This window comes from Argopecten irradians, chromosome 4, assembly GCF_041381155.1.
Source record: "Argopecten irradians isolate NY chromosome 4, Ai_NY, whole genome shotgun sequence".
Classification (NCBI taxonomy): Eukaryota; Metazoa; Mollusca; class Bivalvia; order Pectinida; family Pectinidae; genus Argopecten; species Argopecten irradians.
In genome coordinates this window covers 30,917,113-30,943,015 of record NC_091137.1, presented here as the reverse complement: position 1 = coordinate 30,943,015, position 25,903 = coordinate 30,917,113, and the positions used below count along the sequence as shown (strand labels likewise).

The 25,903-nt window shown below is 33.4% G+C and overlaps 2 protein-coding genes across 2 annotated transcripts; both read right to left on the bottom strand.

Moving 5' to 3' along the window:
• Positions 1 to 1,801: 1,801 nt before the first annotated feature.
• On the bottom strand, positions 1,802 to 17,904 carry LOC138321268 (uncharacterized). Its single transcript, XM_069264816.1, has 5 exons — positions 17,673 to 17,904; positions 6,554 to 8,633; positions 3,820 to 4,049; positions 3,385 to 3,416; positions 1,802 to 2,500 (listed from the first exon to the last, which is right to left on the bottom strand). The coding sequence occupies exons 2-5, from the start codon at positions 7,843 to 7,845 to the stop codon at positions 2,213 to 2,215; spliced, it is 1,842 nt and encodes a 613-aa protein (XP_069120917.1). The 5' UTR covers positions 7,846 to 8,633; positions 17,673 to 17,904; the 3' UTR covers positions 1,802 to 2,212.
• A 4,100-nt stretch (positions 17,905 to 22,004) lies between these two features.
• Positions 22,005 to 25,683, bottom strand: LOC138321266 (uncharacterized). The gene is made up of 3 exons (XM_069264814.1): positions 25,465 to 25,683; positions 23,966 to 24,070; positions 22,005 to 23,013 (listed from the first exon to the last, which is right to left on the bottom strand). The coding sequence occupies exons 1-3, from the start codon at positions 25,495 to 25,497 to the stop codon at positions 22,807 to 22,809; spliced, it is 345 nt and encodes a 114-aa protein (XP_069120915.1). The 5' UTR covers positions 25,498 to 25,683; the 3' UTR covers positions 22,005 to 22,806.
• Between the last annotated feature and the right edge of the window lie 220 nt (positions 25,684 to 25,903).

Genomic DNA, 25,903 nt, shown 5'->3' with positions numbered 1-25,903 from the left:
CCTTTAGAAATTGAAATCAAGGTACGGATGCTAATGTTTTGGCACAAATTAATTACAGGGGAAGATTAACTCTCCAGTGTATTTTATCGCCTTACACTAAGAATGCAAGAAAACGATACTACAGAATTTAAGTGGCTTGGGCATATAAAATCACTCCTTAATGACACAGGTTTTAACAATATATGGGCATTTCAAAATACATGTACGATGAATAGAGCTTTGTTTAAAAACTTGCTAAAACGACGTTTATGTGATCAATATATTCAAAATTGGTTTTCTATTCTTGAACCATCGTCTCGCTGACAATTCTACTCAACCTTTAAAAAGCAGTTTAAACTTGAACCATATTTAGTAAAGCTTGATTTCAAAGAACGTGTTATTATTAGTAAATTTAGAACCTCGAACTTAAAATTTCCTATTAAAACTGGTAGATGGGCTGGTATACCACGTGATAACCGTATTTTTTTACTATGTAATAACGATATTGGAGATGAATATCACTACTTATTTCAATGTAGTAATGCAAATGTAACTAATATATTCCACAATACTATTATACAAATCAAAGTTTATTAAAAATGGGAGGCATGTTTGAAATCTGTAATCGAACTCTATTAACGAGAGTGAGTTATTTTCTTAAACAAATAGAACAGTTATGTATTTTAAATTGATCAAAGAGTACAGTGTACTTGTTACATACACCTGCATTTATATTACTTGTATGTTATTACTCATTATGTTGTGATATAGCTGATTATATATGTTATATGATATAGCATAGAATATACAATTGTATAACTACTACATGTATATGTTCAATCTATTTATACTCTGTACAAAGTATTAAGCGTTCAAGTTCTATTAAAGCTAAAATTATGAACTTAATTGAAGTATATTTAGTGGTTATGCAATTGTATTATACTGCTATGGCTACGCTAAAGGTCAATGATATGAAGTATTAAGCATATACCATTATAATATTGCTATGGCTGTAGCTTATACTACAATCATACATAACAAACGATGACCATTAATTATCATACACGGATATGTACGCTTGGGTGTATTATGTTCACACTGAACTTTCAGTTACCCTGTCTGTCATGTATGTTTTGTATAAATTTACCTCTTGTGGCACACAGAGGTGTGCCCAGAGTGTATTAATAAAATCTGAAATCTGATTATAAAGACGTTTTACTGTCCATTTGGTGTCTTATGTAGGTATATAGTAGCACAGTTTTTCTCTACAACCTGACAGCATTTAGCACCTCATGTAAGGAACAATTAAACATTAGACCAAAAAAAATATATCTGTTTAGGGTTACCCGACCGACCCAAATTTTTTACCTCGACCCTATTTTTTTCCACTTTTCCACCAAAAAAAGTCGGGGTTTTCATCTCAGACTCCGGTTGCGGCCATTATTTTAGAGTGAAAGACACTTGAAAAAATTATATATATTTTCTTTGCCATTTCCGTCTTTGATTATTATAGAGAAATCTCGCTTGCTGGTAGGAATCAATTTTAATGTCATTACTTAATTTTAAAAGTGTGTTTTTTAATGCGTTGCTTTCTCTGGGGGGAAATATAACAATCATCACCTTCTCGCAAGGGCAGATAACTCTGAAATATGCGAATACATATACATCGCTGAAAATTGGATAATAAAAAAGGATTGCTTCAATATTAGGGATAGTATCATATTACGCTGCCTATGTATTCTTGCACTGACGTCCAATGCACAACATTACGTGTAACAAGGCACCTACTCACTGAAGTTCTGATGAAATACAAACATTAAAGATGCTCCACCGCTGACAAATAGTATTTTTTCACTATCAAAAACAGGAGCAGACGATTTAGTATTTTTCTTCAGTTACAAAAGTTACTTACTTTACACCATTACCACCATTGAAAAGTTTGAGCTTCTAATTTTACTCCAAGTTAAAAATATGAAAAATAATTAATTGCATCCCGAAAAAATTCTGTGGCACTATATCTTATATATAATGAAGTAATGTTTGCGCATGCACCAAAAGCGAAATAAATTAGTTTATGCTTTTTTTTGGTGTTAATTAGGCATACATCTATACGATTAAACACCAACTATTGTTCAAATGATGAATATCATTTATGCTCTGTCGGCGGTGGAGCATCTTTAAGAGAGATATACAATTAATAAATGTAATTCACTAAATGTGTATTGTGACAATATTACAGTGGCGTTGTGGAATTGTTAACCTGACAGTTGTGTGTCCCATTATCTCGCTCTGTGTGATTCCGTGATCTCGTGTGCTGTAGTCCCGTGTGGTTTGGAAGGACTATATGGCTTGGTGGTTCCACATGGTTCGATGAAGGTTCTGCTTTCTTTTTGTTTGTTCCCTTACCCTGTGCCCTGTAGAACTTTCTCCCACGGAAATGACAAAGGATTCGAAACAACGCTATAACGACGACAACCAGGAAAAGTGTGGACAAAATCAGACTGAACAGAAGGGCCTCTAACTGTAAGAAAGGATCAAAAGTGATATAAAAGTGCATGCCATCAACTGCTTAAGTTACCTAAATAACAAAATACAATTATAGCAAAGTTGCTGACATATTTGAATTTTCAGCTATAACACCAGTATGCTCTTTAAAAAACAAACATGCTTCATTTCTATATCCCAAAGAGGCCATGGTAACCAAGTGGTTAAAATGTCGCGACAAAATACAAGTCCATGTCTGCGTCTCATGTGAGGCATCGTGACCAACAGACGAATGAAGATGTAAATGGTGCAACTGATATTAATATTGATAAAGTTGCGGATCAAAAACAACAGCCAGATTGCCTCCTGAAGTTTCATCGAAGTGCATCAATGACGGCTCTATTTAGAAAAAAAATTAATTGTTTGACATTTTGTAACTACTAAAATATGCCAATCTAATTAGATTGCTTAAATGCATACCGGTAATTAAGTGTAGAAGTGCATCAATGACGGCTCTATTTAGAAGGGAAAAATTGTTTGATATTTGGTTAACTACTTAAATGCCAATTTAATTAGATTGCTTAAATGCATACCGGTAATTAAGTTGCAATATTTGAGTTCGAACATAGCTGTTATTCCCAATTTAACCATCCAATGTGATCAATAACCAAAACACACGAAATATATTTTCAGGGCGACAGAGGCACTGAACATGGCTGTAGGATTATATTGAAAGTCATTCGGATATAGTACTGACGGAGTGAAACGAATGGAAGTAACTTTAATAGATCAAAATGGTAGAAGTTTAAATCCTCAAGAACATTTGTTAGGGGAAATGAAGTATATACTTCAAAATTATCATAGAACCCAGCTTGATTCACTCTCCATGCATCAGAAATAATAACTAGACAACCAACCTACCTGAGGTGCTGATAATCCCCACTGTTCTTCAGCTGAAATCAAAAGAGGAAATGATACATATTTTTGGTATACTCTGGGATCAAACCAACAATATAAATTTCATTACAATATCTTAACCGTATATAATCACGTGCATATATGGGAGGAATTATTTACGTGTAGTGATGATAACATGAAAAAGACTAGAACCACACGTCCCTGAAGAGTAAGTGTTTAGGCCCACGCCTGCTATTCAAGTGTACGTCAAATGCATGTTGTAATGGGTCATAAGGTAAACAGATGGATCCTTTACTCCAATAACTAAATCCATTGGAAACAAATTTGCTATTATATCTACTATTGAAAATTTTGCGATAATAGCAAAAAATTGGTCACCAGGTAAACAGATGGGCCCTTTACTCCAGTTACTAAATCCATTGAAATTAGAAGCATTACCATAATTATTTAGACATGCGTTGGGCATTTTGTGCGCGTCATCAGATTTTCCAGATCCTAGTTTTTCGCCGAGTAATGTTAAAAGGTCAAACCACAACAGTTCTAGTTGGCGGTACGGCCATGCCCTGACGTCTCCTATAGAAATGGTGCCACCACTGATAGACAAATAGTTTTTCGACATGGGTGTATATGGCCTCCACAACATCGCCTCATCAGCGAAAGTAGGATAGCTGTGAACGAAAACATGTCTTTTCAAATAATTTATTGACTAAGGCATCACAACTTATCAGTACACTATCGTATGGTTAGTGTAATAATAATCAGTAAAAAAACACACATCTTCCCGCTGCTCTTCAGTTGATGCATTTGTTGTTAAGTATTTCTCTGTTTTTTGTCGCCTGCAACGCAAGGGCGACACTAAGGAATCACTATGTTGGCGTCCTCGGTGTCGTCGGCGTCGGCGTCAGGGAAACGTTTCCGTGCGATAACTGAAGTATTTATAGTCCGATTTCAACCAAATTTGGTATATCACTTTATATCATTAAGATCTCGGAAGAGTTCGATAATGGTCAAAATCCGTCAATATTTGCAAGAGTAACGGGACTTTAAAATCAACAAAACAGAAAAATCCATGGTTTCCGCTCGATAACTTAAATATTTATTGTCCGATTTCAACCAAATTTCATAAATTGTTTTTATCAATGAGATCTTAGATGGGTTCGATACTGGTCAAAATCTGTCAATATTTGCAAGAGTTACGGGACCTTAAAATAGTCGAAACATGGCTTCCGCTTGAAAACTTTGATATTTATTGTCCGATTTCAACCAAATTTGGTATATTGCTTTATATCAATGAGAAGATGGGTTCGATACTTTTCAAAATCCATCAATATTTGCAAGAGTTTTGAAACTTGATTCCTTCACCTAAATTATTAACAATATTTTCAACTGTTAATAACTATTTTTTGTGATGCTGTGCAGGCGACACATTCGCTTCCGTGGAATTCTTGTATTCATTTTTTCCAGAAACTAATTTCATTTTGCGGACTTGTCATAGCGATTTAATTTATGATCTAGACTTCCATGATACCATTTTCGTGTTTTCTTATCGACTGCAAAATTGAATTGATTTATCATAGTTGATATTAATTAATGAACATGATTTATGACATGTTCAAATGCTATTGGATATATGTGATTTTTTTAATTCGATACAGTCGATGTATCGTTAGGTCATAAATCTAACAGTCTACAGTCATGACTAATCAACCTTAGGTGTGTATATGTAATGATTTGTAGGTTTCTTTTTTAGTAAATTCAATTTAAAGTTTAGGTGTGCATATGTAATGATATGTAGGCTTTTTATTTTTTTTAGTAAATTCAATTTAAAGTTAACAAGCTTACAGTAAGTATTGCAAGCAAAACACGTTCCCTGCCGTCAATTACATTTTAAGCCCATCACCTTATCAGATGGTGAGCTATTCAAATAGATTTTCGTCTGTGGTCCGTCCGTCCGTTAATAATTCTTGTTATAGCTATTTCTCGAAAAGTGCTGAAAGGATCTTTCTCAAATTTCATATACAGTATATAGGTTCCCCTAGGGCCCTAGTTATGTATATTGTATTTTGGGACAAAATGGTCAACAAGATGGCCACAAGGCAGCCATCTTGGATTTTGATTGTTAAAGTTTGTTATCGCTATTTCTCAGAAAGTACGGAAGGGATCTTTCTCAAATTTCATATGCAGGTTCCCCTAGGGTCCTAGTTGTGAACATTGTGTTATGTAACCAATCCGTAAACAAGATAACCGCCAGGCAGCCATCTTTGATTTTGGTAGTAAAAAAAGTGACCACTATTTCCCAGAGCGTACGGAAGGGATCGATCGCAAAAAACACATGTAGGTGCCCTTTAAACCCTAGTTGTGCATACTGACTTTGAACCCAATCGGTCAACAAGATGACTGATCGGTCGCCATCTTGAATTTTGATATCTGAAGTTTGATATTACTATTTCTGAGATCTGTATCAAACTCCACATGTAGATTCTCCGTGGACCCTAGATGTGTATTGTGCATTTGGGGTCCGATTGGTCAACAAGATGGCCGACAGGCCGCCATCTTGCATTTTGATAATTGAAGTTTGAATAGTAGAGAAAATATCCCTCTGGGATCTCTTATCAGTAACAGTGACCTTTGCTATTGATCTTTTGACCTCAAGTTCAATTCCAGGCTGTATTTTCTCATATGCTATCATGATGTAAAGTTTGGTCAAAATCTATCAATTCGCTTTCTCAAATATCATCTGGAAACCAAATCATGACAGACGGGGACAAACACTACTATAAATTTCATGATAGCATCGTTTATATTTTATATAAAATTTAGAACAAGATATCTAGTCCATGTTTTATAGTAATTTTGCGTATTCCAAGTGTTTCTGTACTCTATTATTTTTTCCAAGTTTTCTTATTTATTTATTATTATTTTGCGACGATTGATTTTAAATTCACAAGAAATAAGTTAGTTTACACAGTAAGTCATTTGATAAGACGGATCAACTAGAAAGTCTCGCTTGATTGCTTGCTACAAAGTTGATAGCCATGTGTTTTCAAACATAACTTCTTAATTGTTTTAAGAAAAGGACTTGAATTGTGCTCACAAAAAAAATCATGTTACCATGAATACGTACCCGCAATGGAGCTAAACCTGTAATATACAAAGATGGAATTGTACTTACCCATGTGTTATAAACTGAGACAGGGCATAATGGACTGTCTGAACATCCACACTACAGTTGGTCAGTACACACATTAACGTCGGGTTTTTATCATTGGATAAAACAGTACTGGTCAAGAGAGTCAAACCATGTGTGTAATAAGAGTTTGCAAAAGAAAGAACGCTTGACCAGAGAAAGTCTGCTGCCATACTGGTGCCACAGTCCTGGGCGGAGAAGTAAAATGTCGTTAATGTTTTCATCAGTATCTGTTGTGTACTTTCGTCCTTGTCTCCAGCCAATGATTCTACAATAAATTGACTCGATTGGTCTATGGATAAGCATTCGTTCCTTGGACTAGTATGGTTTAGAAACGACAGGTCGGTGAGTATTATATCCACTACATTCATGGACCCACCAGACCACGCCCGATAAGCTGATGCTGGGAAATTACTATCAGGTACCGGCCAAAACAGAGGACGTGCTCGCCATCCTGTAATAACATGTGACGAATTCAGAAGCAGTGTAGAATCAAGATGCATTAGGCACTTTGGGAGGGCCATTCCAACTGATGCACAGTGCTGTCGTACGTCCTTCGAGTTTAGGAAAGGACTTGTGTCTGTGACGCTTCCGAACTCATAATCAGCTTTGTATGTTACTATTTTGTCGTATAAGTTATTAAATGTGCTCGATATGTGTTTCCGACACGTAATATAATCACACACTAACACGACATTTTTTGGATTTCCATGGAAACGCGCTATGTTTTCTTTCACCCATCGTAACGCTGCCACCTGGTCAAGCAAACCAACATTACTTGGACCGACTAGAGACATAAAGCCAAATATCCCTAGTCGGAAGTTAAATGTCACGACAATGGCGTCATTAGAAATAGAAATGGATTTCCCGTCGATCATTGCACCAGATCCCTTCTGAAAGTTTCCTGGATGTATAATCACAACCACCGGAAACTGGTTCCTTGAAGTCCCAATGTTACCAGGGACGTAAATATTTAGAAATAAACAATTTTCGCTCATTGTACGATTTTGAAGCTCGTCTTTTCTAATGTTTTGAATACAAATTGGACCAAAGTCTGTTGCATGTTGAACTCCAGACCATTTAACGGCGGTATCCGGTTTCTGAAATCTTAGTGTGCCTAGAGGTGCTTTCGCATATGGGACACCAAGGAATGTCGTAACATGGCCTTGTGGTGTCTGGAGTTTGACACCCGATAGAATTCCTCCACTCACACGAACAACAGAATCGGAGGTCACCTGATGGATACAGACCATGACGACATAAAGAAATTTCCACATAACTAACAAGGGTAGTCTCTAAGTCCAAACGAGCCGCATTTCACATTTTCATGTACACGCGATTGCGGTCCGTCCACTATATGAAGAATTTGTGCTTAACAACATAACACAAGTCTAGGAACTTTACAGAGTATTCACTCTTTCCTTCTACCATCAAACCTTGCACTACTTGTGACGACCAAAAACTGCTCTATTGACCGACGGAAGTCATTCTGTATATACTTTACAATGTCTTGATGGTATCGAACATCCTGCCGTGTCAGTCCTCACGAAAGACTTGTACTACACGTCCGCTGACATATGGTCACCGTGTCCCACATGTTTGTTATGAAGGTGTATTAACGATGCACATTTACGGGACCGGAAGCCAGTTACAAACGTTTCGTCATGTTTAAGTGTCCCGTTCGACTTCCATTTCGTGTCACGACGCTAAGTTCCAGTTCTATCACATTGTGCTGACGGCAAGATATCTTTGCAATATGGTACAGTCGTGACATTGATTCGTTATGGGCAGAGCAGTATGCTTATCATTATTGAAAAGATAAATGTGCGATAATAAAGTAGCTGTAGTTGTGTAATCGACACAACACAAAACTATCAGCAAAAGATCGCTTGTATAACGAACATCTTGTCATATCGTACTGGTTCTCTCAATTTCTGTATAAGATCACGGAAAAAGCCCCTCCTCATTTTGGAGAAGTTCTATTGACAAAGTTTTAATTTCAATGTCATCTGTACATGTAACAGGTCTTTCTTGTTGCCTTGAAATAAGTTTTGGTCCCAAAAATCTGAAAATACAACAGAAACGTAACTATAACGAACATATATATATATATACAAATATTAAATAACATCGATCAAATTACACAAGCAAAAGTCAAAGTTCAAAATTATATATATTTTTATGTGGTATGGATTATTTTTGATAGTCGTCGCCCTATCAAAGCAAAAGTGGCCTAGAAAAAGGACACGTTCTTTGATTTTGGACAACACCAAACATTGAAAGACGACAAGGTATATGTTTTGAATTAAATAATGCATAATAACGAAGACATATAGAAAATGATGATGATGCTGCTGACGTTCTAAATAGTCCACAGTATTAATCTCTCAAATCTTTGTTGTTGAATAGGTTAAGGCACGAATATTTGCTCTCCCATACTCTAACAATAACACAAAAATCTAGATACGAGGATAGGAACTATCGATTTAAGATTAATTTTTAACATCAATAGAAAAAAGTGATACAATAGCGAAGCATTCTGCTATTCAGAGTATTCCATTAGATGTATTATACATGTACAAACAAATACAATAGGCTTTAGTATTTGAAATGTACATTAATTATTCCAGAATCTGTACCTGTTGCTGCAAAAATAAAAAATAAACTATCGTATTACATTTGCTATATTTGGCGACACAGAACACAGCTGCGCCTTACACTTTTATCACCTGTATTCTTTCGTCATTAACACAATGAAACAGCATTTAAAATGTTTAAATTGTATGACAGGAATTTTCCATTGCGAAAAGAAACCTTAGGATAACGAAATCCGTTTCATAAACGAACATACATTATTCTGAACGTTTGAAAATATCGTTGATATGAGAATATGGTAAATTATTTTTTTTAAACTGTATAGAATTAGCTTTCCATAGTGAAAAGAAAGTTTAGATGGTTTTAGGAACATTCATTCATTTATAATTAATTTTTATTTGTTTTCATACTTTATCCGACTTTCTGATTGGCAGATCCTTTTTCTTTATATACTATGAAGAAAAATCCGAGAATGGCGGGAAAACTCGACGTTATTATGACGTCACAATAGAGACGTCGACGTTGCGTATTGTTTATAAAAAATAGCCCATTGGAAAATAAATGGAATCGTACGTTTAAACGTATTTCATATTATCAAGTAGTCTGAAAAATTAATTATAAGCCTTGATGTCACCATTTTTTAACTTCATCGGGTTATGAAAGAAATTTGGTTTGCACACTGTGTACAAAAGTTTGCAAACAAAATTTCTTTAGCGGATTCACACAGTTTGCAAACAATATTTCTTTCATGACCCGATGAAGTAAAAAAAATAGTGACATCAATGCTTAAATGAACAAATATGCTAATTTCTAGTAATATTACATTACACCGTAAACATTGTAAATGGTCAGTATCCTCACATGTAGGATTTACTTTTTTATTGCTTTGACCTCATCATAATACAGGATTGAAGGCACTGACCACCATGTCGTGTTCTCTGTTTGTGTCCACGCCCCTGGATTTACACGAATAAAAAATAGTTTAACTAACGTTTGGGAGTTATGTTAATAAAGCAAGAAGGTATTGATAGCAGAGATCGACCTTTCGAACAAACCGGAAATTCGGAGAAGGAATATAAGATAGGACATAAACTATCTACGAACGTAAATAAATATCAAGTCTTTATACTGTCCCATCTTTGTATGACCTTTAATCGAGAAGAAAAAAAAAACAATACACATAACGTTCCTTGAAGTTCATGGGATATATAGCCCATTAATTATCAGTAGCGACAAGCGTTATAAAGGTCACCGCGACGTATAAATCATCGAAAGTAATTATAAAAAGTATATAATATCAAGTATAAAAATTCTTAGCATTCAGAACACATCTTTATGGTATCGACTGAATGTTAACTGTAATAAATAAGAAATGAGGTCACATAGACGTAGTGGCTGTTCTGATAAAAGTGAACTTGGTGCTCGACACAAACTAAATCCTCTCGTATCCTGCAAACAGAAGTGTAAATATATTCATTTGTATGTTAATTTTACATTGATAAAGTGATATTGTGATGCTTTGCCTGGCAGTAGTCAGCTGGTGATTGAGTTTTATGTCGCAGCACTCTGCCCTAATATAGCTCCATTGTAACAAATGTCCTCTTATTATACAGAATATCCTTTAGTAAACCTAATATTTTTACGCCTAAACTGGGGATATTTCAAGCATACGTGTCATACTAAATCGTTAACGAAATATTACCATATTGCACCCAGTATTGAAAGGTAACAGCTAATTTAACGTCCTACATAAACGAAAACTTAAACCCAATATTTAACCCTACTTCATACAAAATCTAAGAAAATCTAAAACCTAATGGGATTTTTTTTTATTTTCAATTTATAAATAATAAAAAGTAAATGAAATCCCATAAGGGAATGAAGTGAATGAAATGCTGTTACTGGTACTCAGAAGAACGAGAAATGATTCTTTCAAATCTGATATAATGTCACTGTCATTAAATTACATGGAGCTGTATCTATTCAGTCTGAAAGCATGTCAGTTGCGGCGATATCCCTCAATGATCATAATGAAATATCAGGTAAACATATCTGTCCACACTACAAGCACATGTTAATGAACATCTATGACCGTAAGATCCCGGACTTAACATAGACATACCTTTGTTACATGTAACTTTAAAACTGTCTCTAGTCATTAATAACGACAATAAATGCCAGAAATAACACATTTGTATAAACCCAAGGCTTCAAATAGGATTTAGAATATTAGTATCGAATGTCTTTACAGCCATATAAGCCATGTTGATGTCAAGCCTATAAACATCCTCATAATACATAACAGAAGCGCTATCAATGTGATGATCTTTAGTTTGATGGTGTTTGGCACTATTTTCTTACCAAGTTCATTTGTGTCATATTTAGGGCAAACAGTATTCTATAACGTTTATAATACTATTTTTTTTTACTTAGTGATAAGGTAGATACATAAAAAATTATTTTGTTGACTTTTCAAATAATAAATACGATCGAGTAAAAATAATAATTCAATCGAGTAAACGACATTCCTTAGATGAGTCGTAATGCAAGTGGAGTAGATACTGACTCCTTCAAAATATTTGAAAAGATACCAACGATTTCTAGTGAATTATTCGCTGAATAGTAAACGTCATAGAAAATATATTGCTTATAAAACCGTAGATAACATTTTGCACAAATCCGATACCGAGGATGTAACTTGTCTAATTTTTAATGTAAACGACTTCAATTTCGCGAATAGAATAGGGCCGCTATTTCAAATGTTCGCTAATTGAACAAGAACTCTAATTCAAATGTTTCTCGAATAGAAATGGAACGTTAATTCAAATGTTTCACGAATAAAACTGGAACGCTAATTTAAATGTATCGCGAATAGAACCGGAACGCTAATTCAAATGGAACTGGAACGCCAATTCAAATGTTTCGCGAATAGAACTGGAACGCTAATTCAAATTGTTTCGCGAATAAATGTACAAAACGTTTATAAGAATACCTTGATCTTAATTAAAGCCCTTGGGCGCGACTTAATTCGCAAACATGTTGAAAATGAAGAAGACGCTGAATATTGTGTAAATAAAAACAAAGATCATGTAATTTTCAAGGTTTGTAGAACTTGACCTGGACTTCTCCTGATGTTTCAAAATGTTTGATTACGCGTTAAAATACGCTAATTACAGACAAGGAAAGAATGGAAGAAACTAATTCGCAAGTTTTTCCGTTATTGTAAAAGCTTGCGAAACGGCTCAGTGGGTACATATAAAAATGTTTAGTCCATAGAACCATCAACAACATGAATTAATTTCTTTATGAAAAAAAAACTATTCAAATTATCTAATCTATTTATAAATCTCACATGACATTGTTTCCGTGTTGATCAATATACATACAACTGTCGAGTCTGCCTAAGATGACATCTACATGTTAATTACTGACATGCACTTTCATACCTTTGTTTCTCCAAGACCTTCATACAAATGTACATGTGTTTGTAATAAGATATGAAACCTATATAAAACTCGACGTCTGCAAATTGTATTGAACAGGAAATAATAAAAGTGGATTTAATGTTGAGAAAACTATACATTTAGTTTAGAAGATTTATTCTCTGAAAATGACCTTCGATCACATATCTATGCATTCTGCATTATATATGCTTGCGTGCAAAGTCACTAAGTGTATAAAGTTTATTTCTGTGATTCGCAGTTATAATGTCTGTCACGTTGAGCTCACAGAAAAACTTGATTTTATTTGATTTAGTGATATAATAAAACGATAAACAAAGCCAGTATTTAGTCTTCAATAGTGGATTAACATATAGGTCTTTAATAGTGGATTACAATGGTTTAAAAAGTGGATAATATTGTTTTTGATAGTGGATAACATAGTCTTTAATAGAGAATTAAAGTAGTCTTTAATAGCGAATTAACGTAGTCTTTAAAAGTGGATAACATAGTATTTGATGGTGGATTAACATAATCTGTAATAGGGGAATAACATAGTATTAAACAGTGGATAACATAGTATTCAATGGTGGATTAACATAGTCTTAAATAGTGGATTACTTAGTCTTAAATAGTGGATTACTTAGTCTTAAATGGTGGATTAATAGTCTTAAATAGTGGATTAATAGTCTTTTATAGTAGATAACTTTGCCTATAACAGTGAATAACATAGTCTATAATAGTGGATAACATAGTCTATAATAGTGTGTTAACATAGTCTATAATAGTGTGTTAACATAGTCTATAATAGTGTGTTAACATAGTCTATAATAGTGTGTTAACATAGTCTATAATAGTGTGTTAACATAGTCTATAATAGTGTGTTAACATAGCTCTATAATAGTGTGTTAACATAGTCTATAATAGTGGATAACATAGTCTATAATAGTGACATCATAATAGTGTCTATAATAGTCAAATGCGTTAACATAGTTAAAAGTGGTAACATAGTCTATAATAGTGTGTTAATATTCTACGACTAACTAGTCCTTATAAGTGCGTTAACATAGTCTATAATAGTGGATAACATAGTCTATAATAGTGTGTACATAGTCATAATAGTGGTAACATAGTCTATAGTGGATAACATAGTCTATGATAGTGTGTTAACATAGTCTATGATAGTGTGTTAACATAGTCTTTATAAAGTGTGTAACATAGTCTATATAGTGGATACTATTCTAAATAGCGGATTAACATAGTCTTTAAAAGTGGATAACATAGTGTTTAATGGTGGATTAATATAATCTGTAATGATGGATAAAAAAACTAATGACGGACAATGAAAATTGAATAAACTTAATCGTTCCTCCGTTTATAGTGAATTAACAATCTTTTTGGGTAACAGTAATAAGCGTCTTCAATTGTGGATTAACATAATCTGTTATGATGGGTTAAAATAGTCCATAATAGTGGATTAACATAGCCTTTAATAGTGGAACAGTCTTTTTTTCTTTTACAGTTATGAGCTTCTTCAATAGACAAGGCTTTATGTTATATATTTATGATAGGTAACACAATCATTGACTGGCAAGAAAAAGTGGCAATATATCATTGTGTATTCGTAAAACAATCACTATTATCTTCAATTGGAGCTAAATAGGCTCAAATTTGATGTCCTTCATGGTTGCCTGGCATAATAGACAAATCCCAATAAACATTGAGGACTAGTGTGGGCGTAAGACTTGTTAAAAACAATATTTCCTGGTAATAATAGATTTCTCAGACGACCGTTCCATCTTCCTTGATATGAAGACGTGTTAAACCTTAACACGTCCATGATGGAGTATCCGACACACTTCACTGGACAAGAAACAACACACACATTAAAGTCAAACACTATACGATGGTGTGTAGATCTTTAGACATGAGATACTACGAGCGTTTATCTGAAGATAACATAATTTTATAATGCACGTATTTATCTATAAAATACCGTGATGTAATAATGCACGTGTTTATTTTTAGATATCGTGATGTGATAAATTAAGTGTTTATTATAGATATCGTTATATGATAATGCACGTGTTCATTTATAGGTATCGTGTATGATAATATACGTGTTTATTTATAGATATCATGATGTGATAATACACGTGTTTTTTTATAGATATCGCGATGTGATAATAAATGTGTTTATTTATAGATATCGATGAAATAATACACGTTTATTTAAGATATACGTGTTTATTTATAGATATCATCATGATGATGATGTTTATTTATAGATATGTGATGTGATATACACGTTTGTCGTTTTTTTGTTTATTTATAGATATCATATGATATCATGCGTGATGTGATAATACATGTGTTTATTTATAGATATCATGATGAAATAATACACGTGTTTATTTATAGATATCGTGATGTGATAATACATGTGTTTATTTATAGATATCATGATGAAATAATACATGTGCTTATTTATAGATATCGTGATGTGATAATACACGTGTTTATTTATAGATATCGTGATGTGATAATACATGTGTTTATTTATAGATATCATGATGAAATAATACATGTGTTTATTTATAGATATCGTGATGTGATAATACACGTGTTTATTTATAGATATCGTGATGTGATAATACATGTGTTTATTTATAGATATCATGATGAAATAATACACGTGTTTATTTATAGATATCGTGATGTGATAATACACGTGTTTATTTAAAGATATCGCGATGTGATAATACACGTGTTTAATTATAGGTGTCATGATTTAATAATTTACGTGTTTATCTATAGATATCTTAATGTGATAATATACGCGTTCATTTATAGATATCGCGATGTGATAATACACGTATTAAATTATAGATATCATGATGTGATAATATACGTGTTCATTTATAGATATCGTGATGTGATAATATACGTGTTCATTTATAGATATCGTGATGTGATAATATACGTGTTCATTTATAGATATCGTGATGTGATAATATACGTGTTCATTTATAGATATCGTGATGTGATAATACACGTGTTTATAAATAGACATCGTGATGTGATAATATACGTATTTATTTAAAGATATTGTGACGTGATAGAATACATGTTTATTTATAGATATCGTTATGTGATAATATACGTGTCTATTTATAGACATCGTGATTTGATAATACACGTGTCTATTTATAGGTATCGTGGTGTGATAATAAACCTGTTTATTTATAGGTATCGTGATGTGATAATACACCTGTTCATTTATAGGTATCGTGATGTGATAATACATGTGTTTATTAATAGACATCGTGATGTGATAATACACGTGTTTATAATAGACATCGTGATGTGATAATACACGTGTTTATAATAGACATCGTGATGTGATAATACACGTGTTTATAATAGACATCGTGATGTGATAATACACGTGTTTATAATAGACATCGTGATGTGATAATATACGTGTTTATAATAGACATCGTGATGTGATAATACACGTGTTTATAATAGACATCGTGATGTGATAATACACGTGTTTATAATAGACATCGTGATGTGATAATACACGTGTTTATAATAGACATCGTGATGTGATAATACACGTGTTTATAATAGACATCGTGATGTGATAATACACGTGTTTATAATAGACATCGTGATTGTGATAATACACGTGTTTATAATAGACATCGTGTTTATGTGATAATATATACACGTGTTTATAATAGACATCGTGATGTGATAATACACGTGTTTATAATAGACATCGTGATGTGATGATTAATGTAGTAAACGTTTATATGACATCGTGATGTGATAAGACACGTGATGTGATATAACGTGTTTATAATAGACATCGTGATGTGATAATATACGTGTTTATTTAAAGATATCGTGACGTGATAATATACGTGTTTATTTATAGATATAGTGGTGTGATAATATACGTGTTTATTTATACATATAGTGATGTGTTAACACGTGTTTATTTATAGATATCGTGATGTGATAATACCTGTTTCTTATTATAAATAGCATGATGACATAAATATCTATTCAAAGATATCGTTATTTGATAATGCATATGTTTAAAGCCACACTAAACGTAACTATCAACAAAAATTCAAGTTAATTTCGACTCCGATATTGTTAGTATTTGTAGATGTAGTTGAAATTAAGATATATTACAGAATATTTATAATGGTTTTTAATAACTTTGGTACAGCAGTTGTTGTAAGTCGATACATGTAAACATGCATTCATTTTAAACTGGTCGCCGTAGAAGTTGCGATTATTGTCGAACGGAAGTCGGAAAGTTCATGACCCGTTTTCGGAAGAGTTCAGACAGACGTTACGTAGTTACGGTAGTCACATGACGTTCTCGGCAACGACGTTACAATGTCGGCTAACTTCGGCTTGTTTGATTAGGTGGGACCCACCTAGCGATGTTTAATATTTATTTGATTTTTATCAAAATATTCCGAATCATAATTGCTCATCTTGACTTCGATTTGTCCTGTCTCTGCATGATTCACAACAGGATTTCTTTTCAACATTCTTCTAAATCATGAAAAAATAAGAAAGATACGGATATTGAGCCTTTCATTATAGTAATACAGGTGTTTAAAAATGGATATCGAGATATGCTAACATCTGTCCCTAAACATCATTGTATAATATATATTTTGTATCATGTAATGTCAATGGCTTATTGATGAATATCATAGAGTTAATATAAAACTGTGAAATTTGCATGACACCAATCATTCGCATAATGTACGAGATTTGCTTTTGCGGTAGTTATTGAAATCGTATTTGGTAGATAAAGTCGGATTGTAGGTAAGAATTTGATGTTCTGTTAATAAGAACCCATACTTTAATTTAAAGTAGAGTTATTCTAAAATTATTATTGTCAAATTGTGAAATCTCGGCTAATAAATTCAGTGGAATTGTTTCTTGACAAAAAATCATCATTATTAATTAGAGAACGTAAATACCTAAGGCAAGAATTAATCACCAGATGACAATGTAAACATACATGTACTTACGTGCCGCTCCGTAAAAGATCCTCAAGTAACTATATTCTTGTATGTGTTGTTGAACCGTAAGTGGAGATCCCGACTAAACAATTGGACGTAGATCATCAATGAGTCATCATTAGCTTCATTCTTCTGGTTATTGTTATATATTACGTAGATGACAGTCAGATGAGCGACTCCATGTTATAATAGTAGATCGTCTGCGTCAATGCTCATCGCCACATGTAATCTCTCTCATCACTCAAACTGTACTGTCCTGTTGACAGACGCAGCGCTCTCTCTTTTCCCCGTGGACTGTTCACCTGGTGGATATCAGCATTAACTTCTTAATATATAAGATGACAATACGTTTGAGCGACGGTAACGTTTCACGTTATTATGCCCAGAAGCTATGAACAGTGAGGAATGTCGTGGAGAGTTTTTCTTGTGAATGGCATGATTAGCGCGAGGTCATCATCGCTATCTGGTCATTCTAGTCGACACATGTAGAATTCGACAATATCATTATAATGTCAAGTCGTCATCATCATTAAAAAAAACAAACAAAACTCTAAATGCATTTATTCCTCCCCATTACACACGTTTATTCTCCCGGAATAGATTTTATTGGTAATTAATTACAACTGGTTCTGTAAGCAGCATGTGTCTTATTTCAGGTTGAGTGATTAGATCAAAGTATCTTTTAACCTTTAATCCGTGACAGCCAAAAAATACTGGAAGAATTTAACATTTTATAATCTATAAAAGATCGGTGATTGATATTAAGACATTTGGAAACAGTTTTATTATTATTAAAGGGTGACGCATTAAGTTATGAGCACATTAGTTTTTGCTAGAAAACTTGTCATTGAGGGGTACTAAGTATTAATATGTGCCGTTTTGTGCGTGTATGGCGTTTTGAGTCAGCTTTATATGAAATGGTATTCAAAACATTGTATTTTCCTGGACTTATTTCAAAGGTCAAATGGTGAAAAAAGATATTTCAAACGTTAAAGATCCTCCATATCAAATCGTGATATTATGAAATTAAACGTACACAAATTGAAAATGAAATTTCCATTCTTTCAATTCTGCAAAAAGTGATATTTTTTTGGCAGACTTTTCTATCCTATTATCATACGTTCGTGAACTTTGTTTTAGAAAACAGGTCAAATAAGAGGATGTAGGTCACAATGACCTAGTTTAGCATTGAATTTTGTTCCATTATAGCATTAAATGCCTACTCAATTCTGACGGAAACTACGATTCAGCTATTCGACAAAGTGATATTTTGATGTTTGTCACAGCATTTGGATCTATACATGATTTGCTTCAGAGGATTACATAAATATCAGCCCTGCAAATGTATACCTGTCTAATTGTTACGTGTTTATAATGGTAACTAAGAATCTCCCAATTTAATATTTTATCACATTATCCGCCTGATATCTAGTGATTTCGCCCGTGTAATACTTTTGCATATGTAATATGACCTTAGGCGATTTCATTGGCTAGATATTCATTATGACGTCAGACAGAAACAATAAAATGACGTCAGGAAAAATGATGTGACGTCATGATTTCGAGGACGGCGGGACAAAATTGATTGCTCTGTTGGATTTTAGGAATACATTTTGACGTGAAATTCTTTTTTATGTAGGTACATGTATTTGTAGTTATGTGATAAAAAGTCTCTTAAATTCGACTCGAAGTTTTAATTTTTGCTCGCCAAGGTTCTTAAAAATAAAAACTTCTTAGACTTGTTTCATAAAATTCCATATGAAATAACACTCATGTAAGATCCTATATAAGTGGTTGAAAATGGGAGTTTTAAGCAGTAATTATAACTAATACGCAAATTTAGAAAAAGCTTCAACTAGGCCACTCTGATCTGTTTCCTCCAAATCTATGCCTGGTTTTGACCCGAAATTTGCAAATCACATGTGTTTAGGGCAGAAACTCCACCACTCCAGAATTTGATCGGTAGGGTAAATAAATGTGTTTTTTTTTCTACTTTTGAAATAAAAGTGACCTCAGGAAAAAGTTGATCCTGAGGTAATTTCAAGCGAAATACATGTCGAATTCTTTTAATAGAAGGGTAGCAAAACGTTACAAGTTGATGTCCTTCCTTTATTTCTGTTATAGCAGTGGTGTTTTTGCCCTCTGAAAACGCTGTGTGTTTGTGTGGTTGCTAGGATAATACTGTAACTAGATTCTGTAAGAACTGTGTATTAAATGGGATCTTTAATGACATTTGGGAAGCGCCCAAGTCTTAAAGAATTGTTTTTCTTTTAATTCTTTTCAGCTTATAAACGAAACTTGAGACGAGCTTCAAAAAAAAATCAAATGAAATTATTATGAATTAAAGAAACTTTTTATTACAAAATTAAAACATTCAGTGAATTCCGACGTCAAACTGTGTTATGAAAATCAAGCGAAGACATTCGTCTGACCGTCCATGACCTTCCTAACGTCACTGCGTTGTTTATTTTATATCGCCATCAGTGCATCTGTATTGTATATAATATCATTTTCTGTGAAGTACTTTGTGGTTTTTTCTCTCTATATTGATTTTTTTTCTCATAAACACTTCATGTGAATTTGTCATCTGAATATATGAATTTATTTACTGTGAGTTTATGTGAATTTGATATCTGTTGTAATATGTTGGGTGTAAAAAATGCAATATTGCGTTGATTGTAGATGACATTACGTTGTATGCACACTATTTTCTGTGGTAATGCTCAATGTCATTTTGTTTTTGTTATAACGTCATTTAGGTAACTCTCTTTTCATGATAAAGATCACTTTTCGATAACTCATTATGGTTCAGGTTTTTGGTTTGTAAATACGTTTGTTTTTCTAGAGACAGTGGTTTAGATTAGGATGCATTGATGGCAAACACCCCCATAAATATATTTTGATATTGTTTGATATAAGCATTGGAGAGTAACTGATGTAAAACAATCTGACCGCAAACAAATCGAAACCTTATAAACAATATTTAAGCCTGTACTGAGCTCTTCTTTTCATTCATTGTCATAATAGCCAACAGATAAAGATTCTCTGATGTAGTCACTGGTCGTAATTCATATATCCATTTCTTCTAACATGTTTTATTTTCGTTCTCTTAACTCATATTTTATATTCCATCCAAACTCATTTCTTCTTACGACATGTCTATTTTTTACATCAAAACGTATTCTCCTAACACACGTCTTACTTTCCATTTCAAATGTACCGCAGCCTCCAAAATATGCAATACATTCATATGTTCTGTTGATAGGACGTATGGTCTTATAAACCAAATTTAACAAAACCATTCAAACTCGTTTTTTCTAACGACATGTTTTATTTTCGTCATTTTTCTCACGGCTCATTTTTAATAGTTCTCTAACGACTTATTTCATGCCATTTATTCTCACGACGTGTCTTATTTTCCATTATTTTTCTATTGGGATGTTTTAATTTCCATCCCAACTCGATTTTTTTCTAACGACATATTCTATTTTCCGTCATTCTTCTCAAGACATGTGATATTTTCAATACTTTTTCTCACGACATGTCATATTTTCCATCGGTTTTCTCACGACATGTCTTATTTTCCATTAGTTTTTCGAATGACATGTCTTGATTTCCATCCAAACTCGTTTTTTCTAATGACATACATGAAAAGTATATCTATCCGAACCCGTTGTCCTCGTGTCATATGTCTTTCTCAGTCCCGTCTAGGCGGTAATGTCCTGATTACGTCGCCTGTCTGTTCTGTATGTACTAATTAATCTCCTCGTTAGTGGCGCTAGTTATGGAAGTCATAAAATGTGTATAAAATGGTAGAATTATACACACCGTACCAGTCCACACAGGCCGCTTATCATTATTTGGACAAATTCTAGCCTTTAAGTCTGTATACTAAACGTATCACATCATACTTTACTTTTATAGAGAAAGAGAGGTTAAATACCGCATTTGTAATATATGTAGTTGATTTTCCATATAACTGGCTGTAAAGTTGTTAAGTTCGCAGGGAGAATATTTCCAGATATCTTTAGTTTGAGACAACCAAAACGAAAAAAAAAAGATAAATTGAAGTAAAGGAAATAACCATTTCTCTATTATAATAAGTTCGCTAAATGCAAAATAAATAACAATGAGTCTCACCCTGTTGCACAAAACCATGTTATTTGGCGTTACGGGAGCGCTCAGCCCAATATAATTGATCGATTTAAAAGTACAATCTGCTCAGTCACTTAGTGTTGTATGCGTGTGTGCATTCAGTTTTTGTCAAAGTTTGCAAGAGGTAAAAAGATTAATGAAAACTCATTGTGAATGATTGCAATCGAAAATACCGTAAAACAGACCGAACAATAAACACCTACTAGATTTATTAGGAAAACAGGCGACAACAGGTGAAGTTTATCTCACCTGAAAATGACAAGTGTAAATTATATGAATTATAAATAAGTAATTGTATCGATAATTTCGCAAACTTAGCATAGAAACGCTAAGGTGTCAAAAACGTTACCCTTAAAATTACCTGACTGGAAAATGTAAATTCGTGTACATTTCATTCAAATTAGGACAAAAATATTCGTCATCAAATCAGTAAGGAGTAAAATTCATATGTAAATAGTTATTAACAAAGTATGATAATAAGATATATTAATCTAAAAATTATCACGGTAAAATTGACGTGGCAAAAGGCACAGTATGATATTATACACTACGTATATATATGTATATATATACAAAACAATGAACTCATGGTCACAATCTAAATTTTCAGATGGATGGAAAGTAACAAATTGAATGATTACACTTCTTGTAGGATAACAGACAAAAAAAAAACAATTTTAACAATGAATTATCAAGAAGTGCTATTCGTTAGCTTTTAAAATTCGATGTTTCATGTTAAATAACATCATTAATGAATATTGTGCATATGTCCCTTTTATGTGTATTTCTTAAATCTGGATCCGTAAACAATGTTTGTGATCGTAGTATGGTAACCCATTCCATCTTACAAAAATTTTTCGTTGTCTCTGGTATGATATTGTGTCTCAAAACAAAATTCAAAGAAATGATATAAACGACAAAAAATGTGGGTATTGCCAATCTGCACGTTCTAGCGTGCTCATATATAATCTATCCAAGCCGGCTCTTTTTACTTCTTCTTTTTCTTCTTTCCGGATTTTTTCCCTGATTTCTTTCCCTTTGCACTTTTTGACCCCTTAGCCGACTTTGTAGGTCTTGCACTTTTTGCTGGGGAACGTCCTCTACCGGCTGGAGCTGATTTCCCGCGCTTATTGTCACCATCTTCTGTTTTATTTTGGCTAGGAACATATTCAACTCGAGCTCCTTGGCACCGAATCTGTTGGGGAAATAATAATGAAAGTGAATTTAGAATCAAAGCAACAACACCATAATCTTCATAACGAACACGAAAATCACCACAAAACAACATACCCCACCCGTTGTCAGCAGGCAAACCAGTCGTCCCACTTCATTTTTGCTGAGCGCTAAGCATGAGCAGAAAGTATCGTTTTTATAAACTTTGATTTAGGGTACAGAATCTAAACCTTTCTCCACAATGGCGAACGCTCAATTCTAGCTAAAGAGTGAGGAAGGGGTCAAGGGGGAGACATTAGGAATAAGACAGAGAAGTCTGTTTGGAAGAAAAGAAAATATCTCAACTTTAGTCGCCTTTTACGAACATGCAATTTGTGCGATTATAAAGCCCTACCTGAAAACAGCATGCTTCAGTAAGAAATCACTAAAAAGACAGGAAATTTAATATTACAGAGAGACCCAACAGGAATATACCACACCCTCCAAGGATGCTTTCACGGTAACACATACTCTGCAAATTGCATATAATGGAAGCTCTCCGCCCTAGGACTATCTAAACCAAATCAACGAACGAACCATCGAAATACACCACAGATTAACCTTTACTTTAAGTGTTTATTTTTAGAGAATATTAATATACTGGTGGAAACTTGTTAAGGGACATAACTCACTGGTAAAATTTAACTATCCTAAAGGTGTCGACATCATGATCAATGACGTCGACGTTTTAAATGTCGTTTCTGTTTGTCTGATACAATGACGTGTTTAACTTAAATGGAATTTTGTCTTGTTGACCTATGACACAAAGATCATGGTGTTTAGGTACTCTCGCTTCCAGTTTACTCAAAATACACTCTGAATTTTGTTTAATAGCAACTATAGTTAGTTTTAAATGGCGAGTACACTCTGAATTTTGTTTTATATCAACTAGTTAGATTTTAAATGGCATGAATATATAAAGTATTAAGACTTACCTGGTTACATATCCTACACTTCGTTGGTTCCTTCATCTGACCGACAAAATCGCCATGGAGACATTCCTTACAGTACCTCGTACCACACCACTTGCACATGTATGTCTGTAACGACAAATTGATGCATGCATGTGTTATTTTAATGCTTTACCAATCATAAGCATTTGTGTTAATTTTGGGTATTAAAATGTTGTAGCGAGTAATCTTTATTTTTCAGAATGTAGGAATTTATGAATAAGTTGGCTTAATCGTAAGCTTATTTTCTCCCCTCAAGTTAAATGCAGTGGCTAATAAAATAATTGAAGTCGAAATATCATTTACATGAAATACGTAAGCAACATGTTATCTGTAATAAAATAATACAACATATTTAAAATCAATGGTGTTTTTTTAAAACTAGATATTATCAGATTTTTTGAAACCTTTTTGTTTGTTATATTAATATTATAGTAGTTTAATTACGTATTGGCATAGACTAATCCGCTAAATCTGCCTAAAGAGAGATTTTTTTTAATAAGAAAAACTAAGAAAAAAAATACAAAATGACTAAGAAACCTAATATATTTCCACTTATAGTCTCCGCTTCTCCTAGCTTTTCTTTTCCCACCTCATCCCTTTCTCCCTATCTTGGTTTTCCGAATAAGAAATCTCAATATCAATTAATTATCTATATGTATGAAGGAGGCATGTTCATATTTAAGCATGTATACATTTTTCTTAATCCTTGCATTGCCAATATATTATTTGCGGATTTAGCTGATATAAAAATACGGTTTTAAAGTTCTACACTGCCGACAAATGGTACTTTTCATCTTAAAAACTAGAGCCGATGTGCTCAGTAACAAGTTACTTACTTTTCCCTATAACCATCATCGAAAAGTTAAAGCTATTTCTTTTACTTCAGTGTTTAAGTTCTTCAATGTTAAAGTATTTAAAATAATTAATTGCATCCCAAAATGCATGACACTATATATGCCCTATATGGAATTAGGTACCGATTGCACAGACAACAAAAGCAAAAAATGGCGTAATTATAAATAATCCCCACAATAGGGATAATATTTTGTAATGTTTTGTGCTTATCTTTATTGTTCTCTATTTGGAATGAGAACTGGTATGGTTTTAGTCACCACTTAGGCTGTGTTGATTAAATATGGACTCATATATTTAATATAATGTAACCATTCCATTATTTTGTATGTCATCATTGGTTGACTTTCGTGTTATTTTTATATCTAACATGGTTTAGTTTGAAAAGCCGTAATCTTATATAAGATGTTATCGACTTTATAAGATGGCCATTTTCAATTTACAAATTTGTGTCGAGTTTTATGTGGAGCATGCATATATATACATTTGTATATGGAAATTAACTAAACTGCCTATGTGCATGCAGGTTTAGCGGACTAGGTATATACCAATGGAAACATCATATACATGTACTCTGTAGCTATATATCAGCTGATTATACAAGTACATGTATACCAAATGTCACTTACGGTGTTGGTAGTGGTACATCCCCATCTGCACATCCTGTCCAGGTACAGCCGTCAATCACCGCTAATTAACTAGGTCATCACATACACATGTACGTCGACATGGCCGAATTACCGACCACAAAGACGTTACACTTCAATGAACATAAAACAACAGTCCGACTTGTCTATCCCAAACACTTTCGCTTCCTTCGCTACCACCGCGCGCCGGAAGTCAACAGTGTTGTCAAGGGGAGAGCACAGGTGAAATTTACACAGGTGTACTTACATGAGTTACCTGTATTGATTTCAATAGTGTAGCAATGAAAATAAAGCACGCGACGTGTGTAAATATATACATGTATATATATAAAGTTACTGAAAATAACGATCTCGTTGTAAACCAGTTTGTTTTTGTCATATACTATTGATTGTACAGATATATACATGTTCTCTTATTTAC

Bases quoted from the DNA above. Each gene is read 5' to 3' on its own strand.
- LOC138321268 (XM_069264816.1), bottom strand. From the start codon at position 7,845: ATGTGGAAATTTCTTTATGTCGTCATGGTCTGTATCCATCAGGTGACC. The intron at 4,050-6,553 runs GTAAGTACAATT...TTTCGTTCACAG, and splicing joins TCTCAGTTTATAACACATGG to CTATCCTACTTTCGCTGATG. The intron at 2,501-3,384 runs GTAGGTTGGTTG...CCTTTCTTACAG, and splicing joins GGGGATTATCAGCACCTCAG to TTAGAGGCCCTTCTGTTCAG.
- LOC138321266 (XM_069264814.1), bottom strand. From the start codon at position 25,497: ATGTGCAGATGGGGATGTACCACTACCAACACC. The intron at 24,071-25,464 runs GTAAGTGACATT...TTGTCGTTACAG, and splicing joins GATGTACCACTACCAACACC to ACATACATGTGCAAGTGGTG. The intron at 23,014-23,965 runs GTAAGTCTTAAT...TTTCCCCAACAG, and splicing joins AGTGTAGGATATGTAACCAG to ATTCGGTGCCAAGGAGCTCG.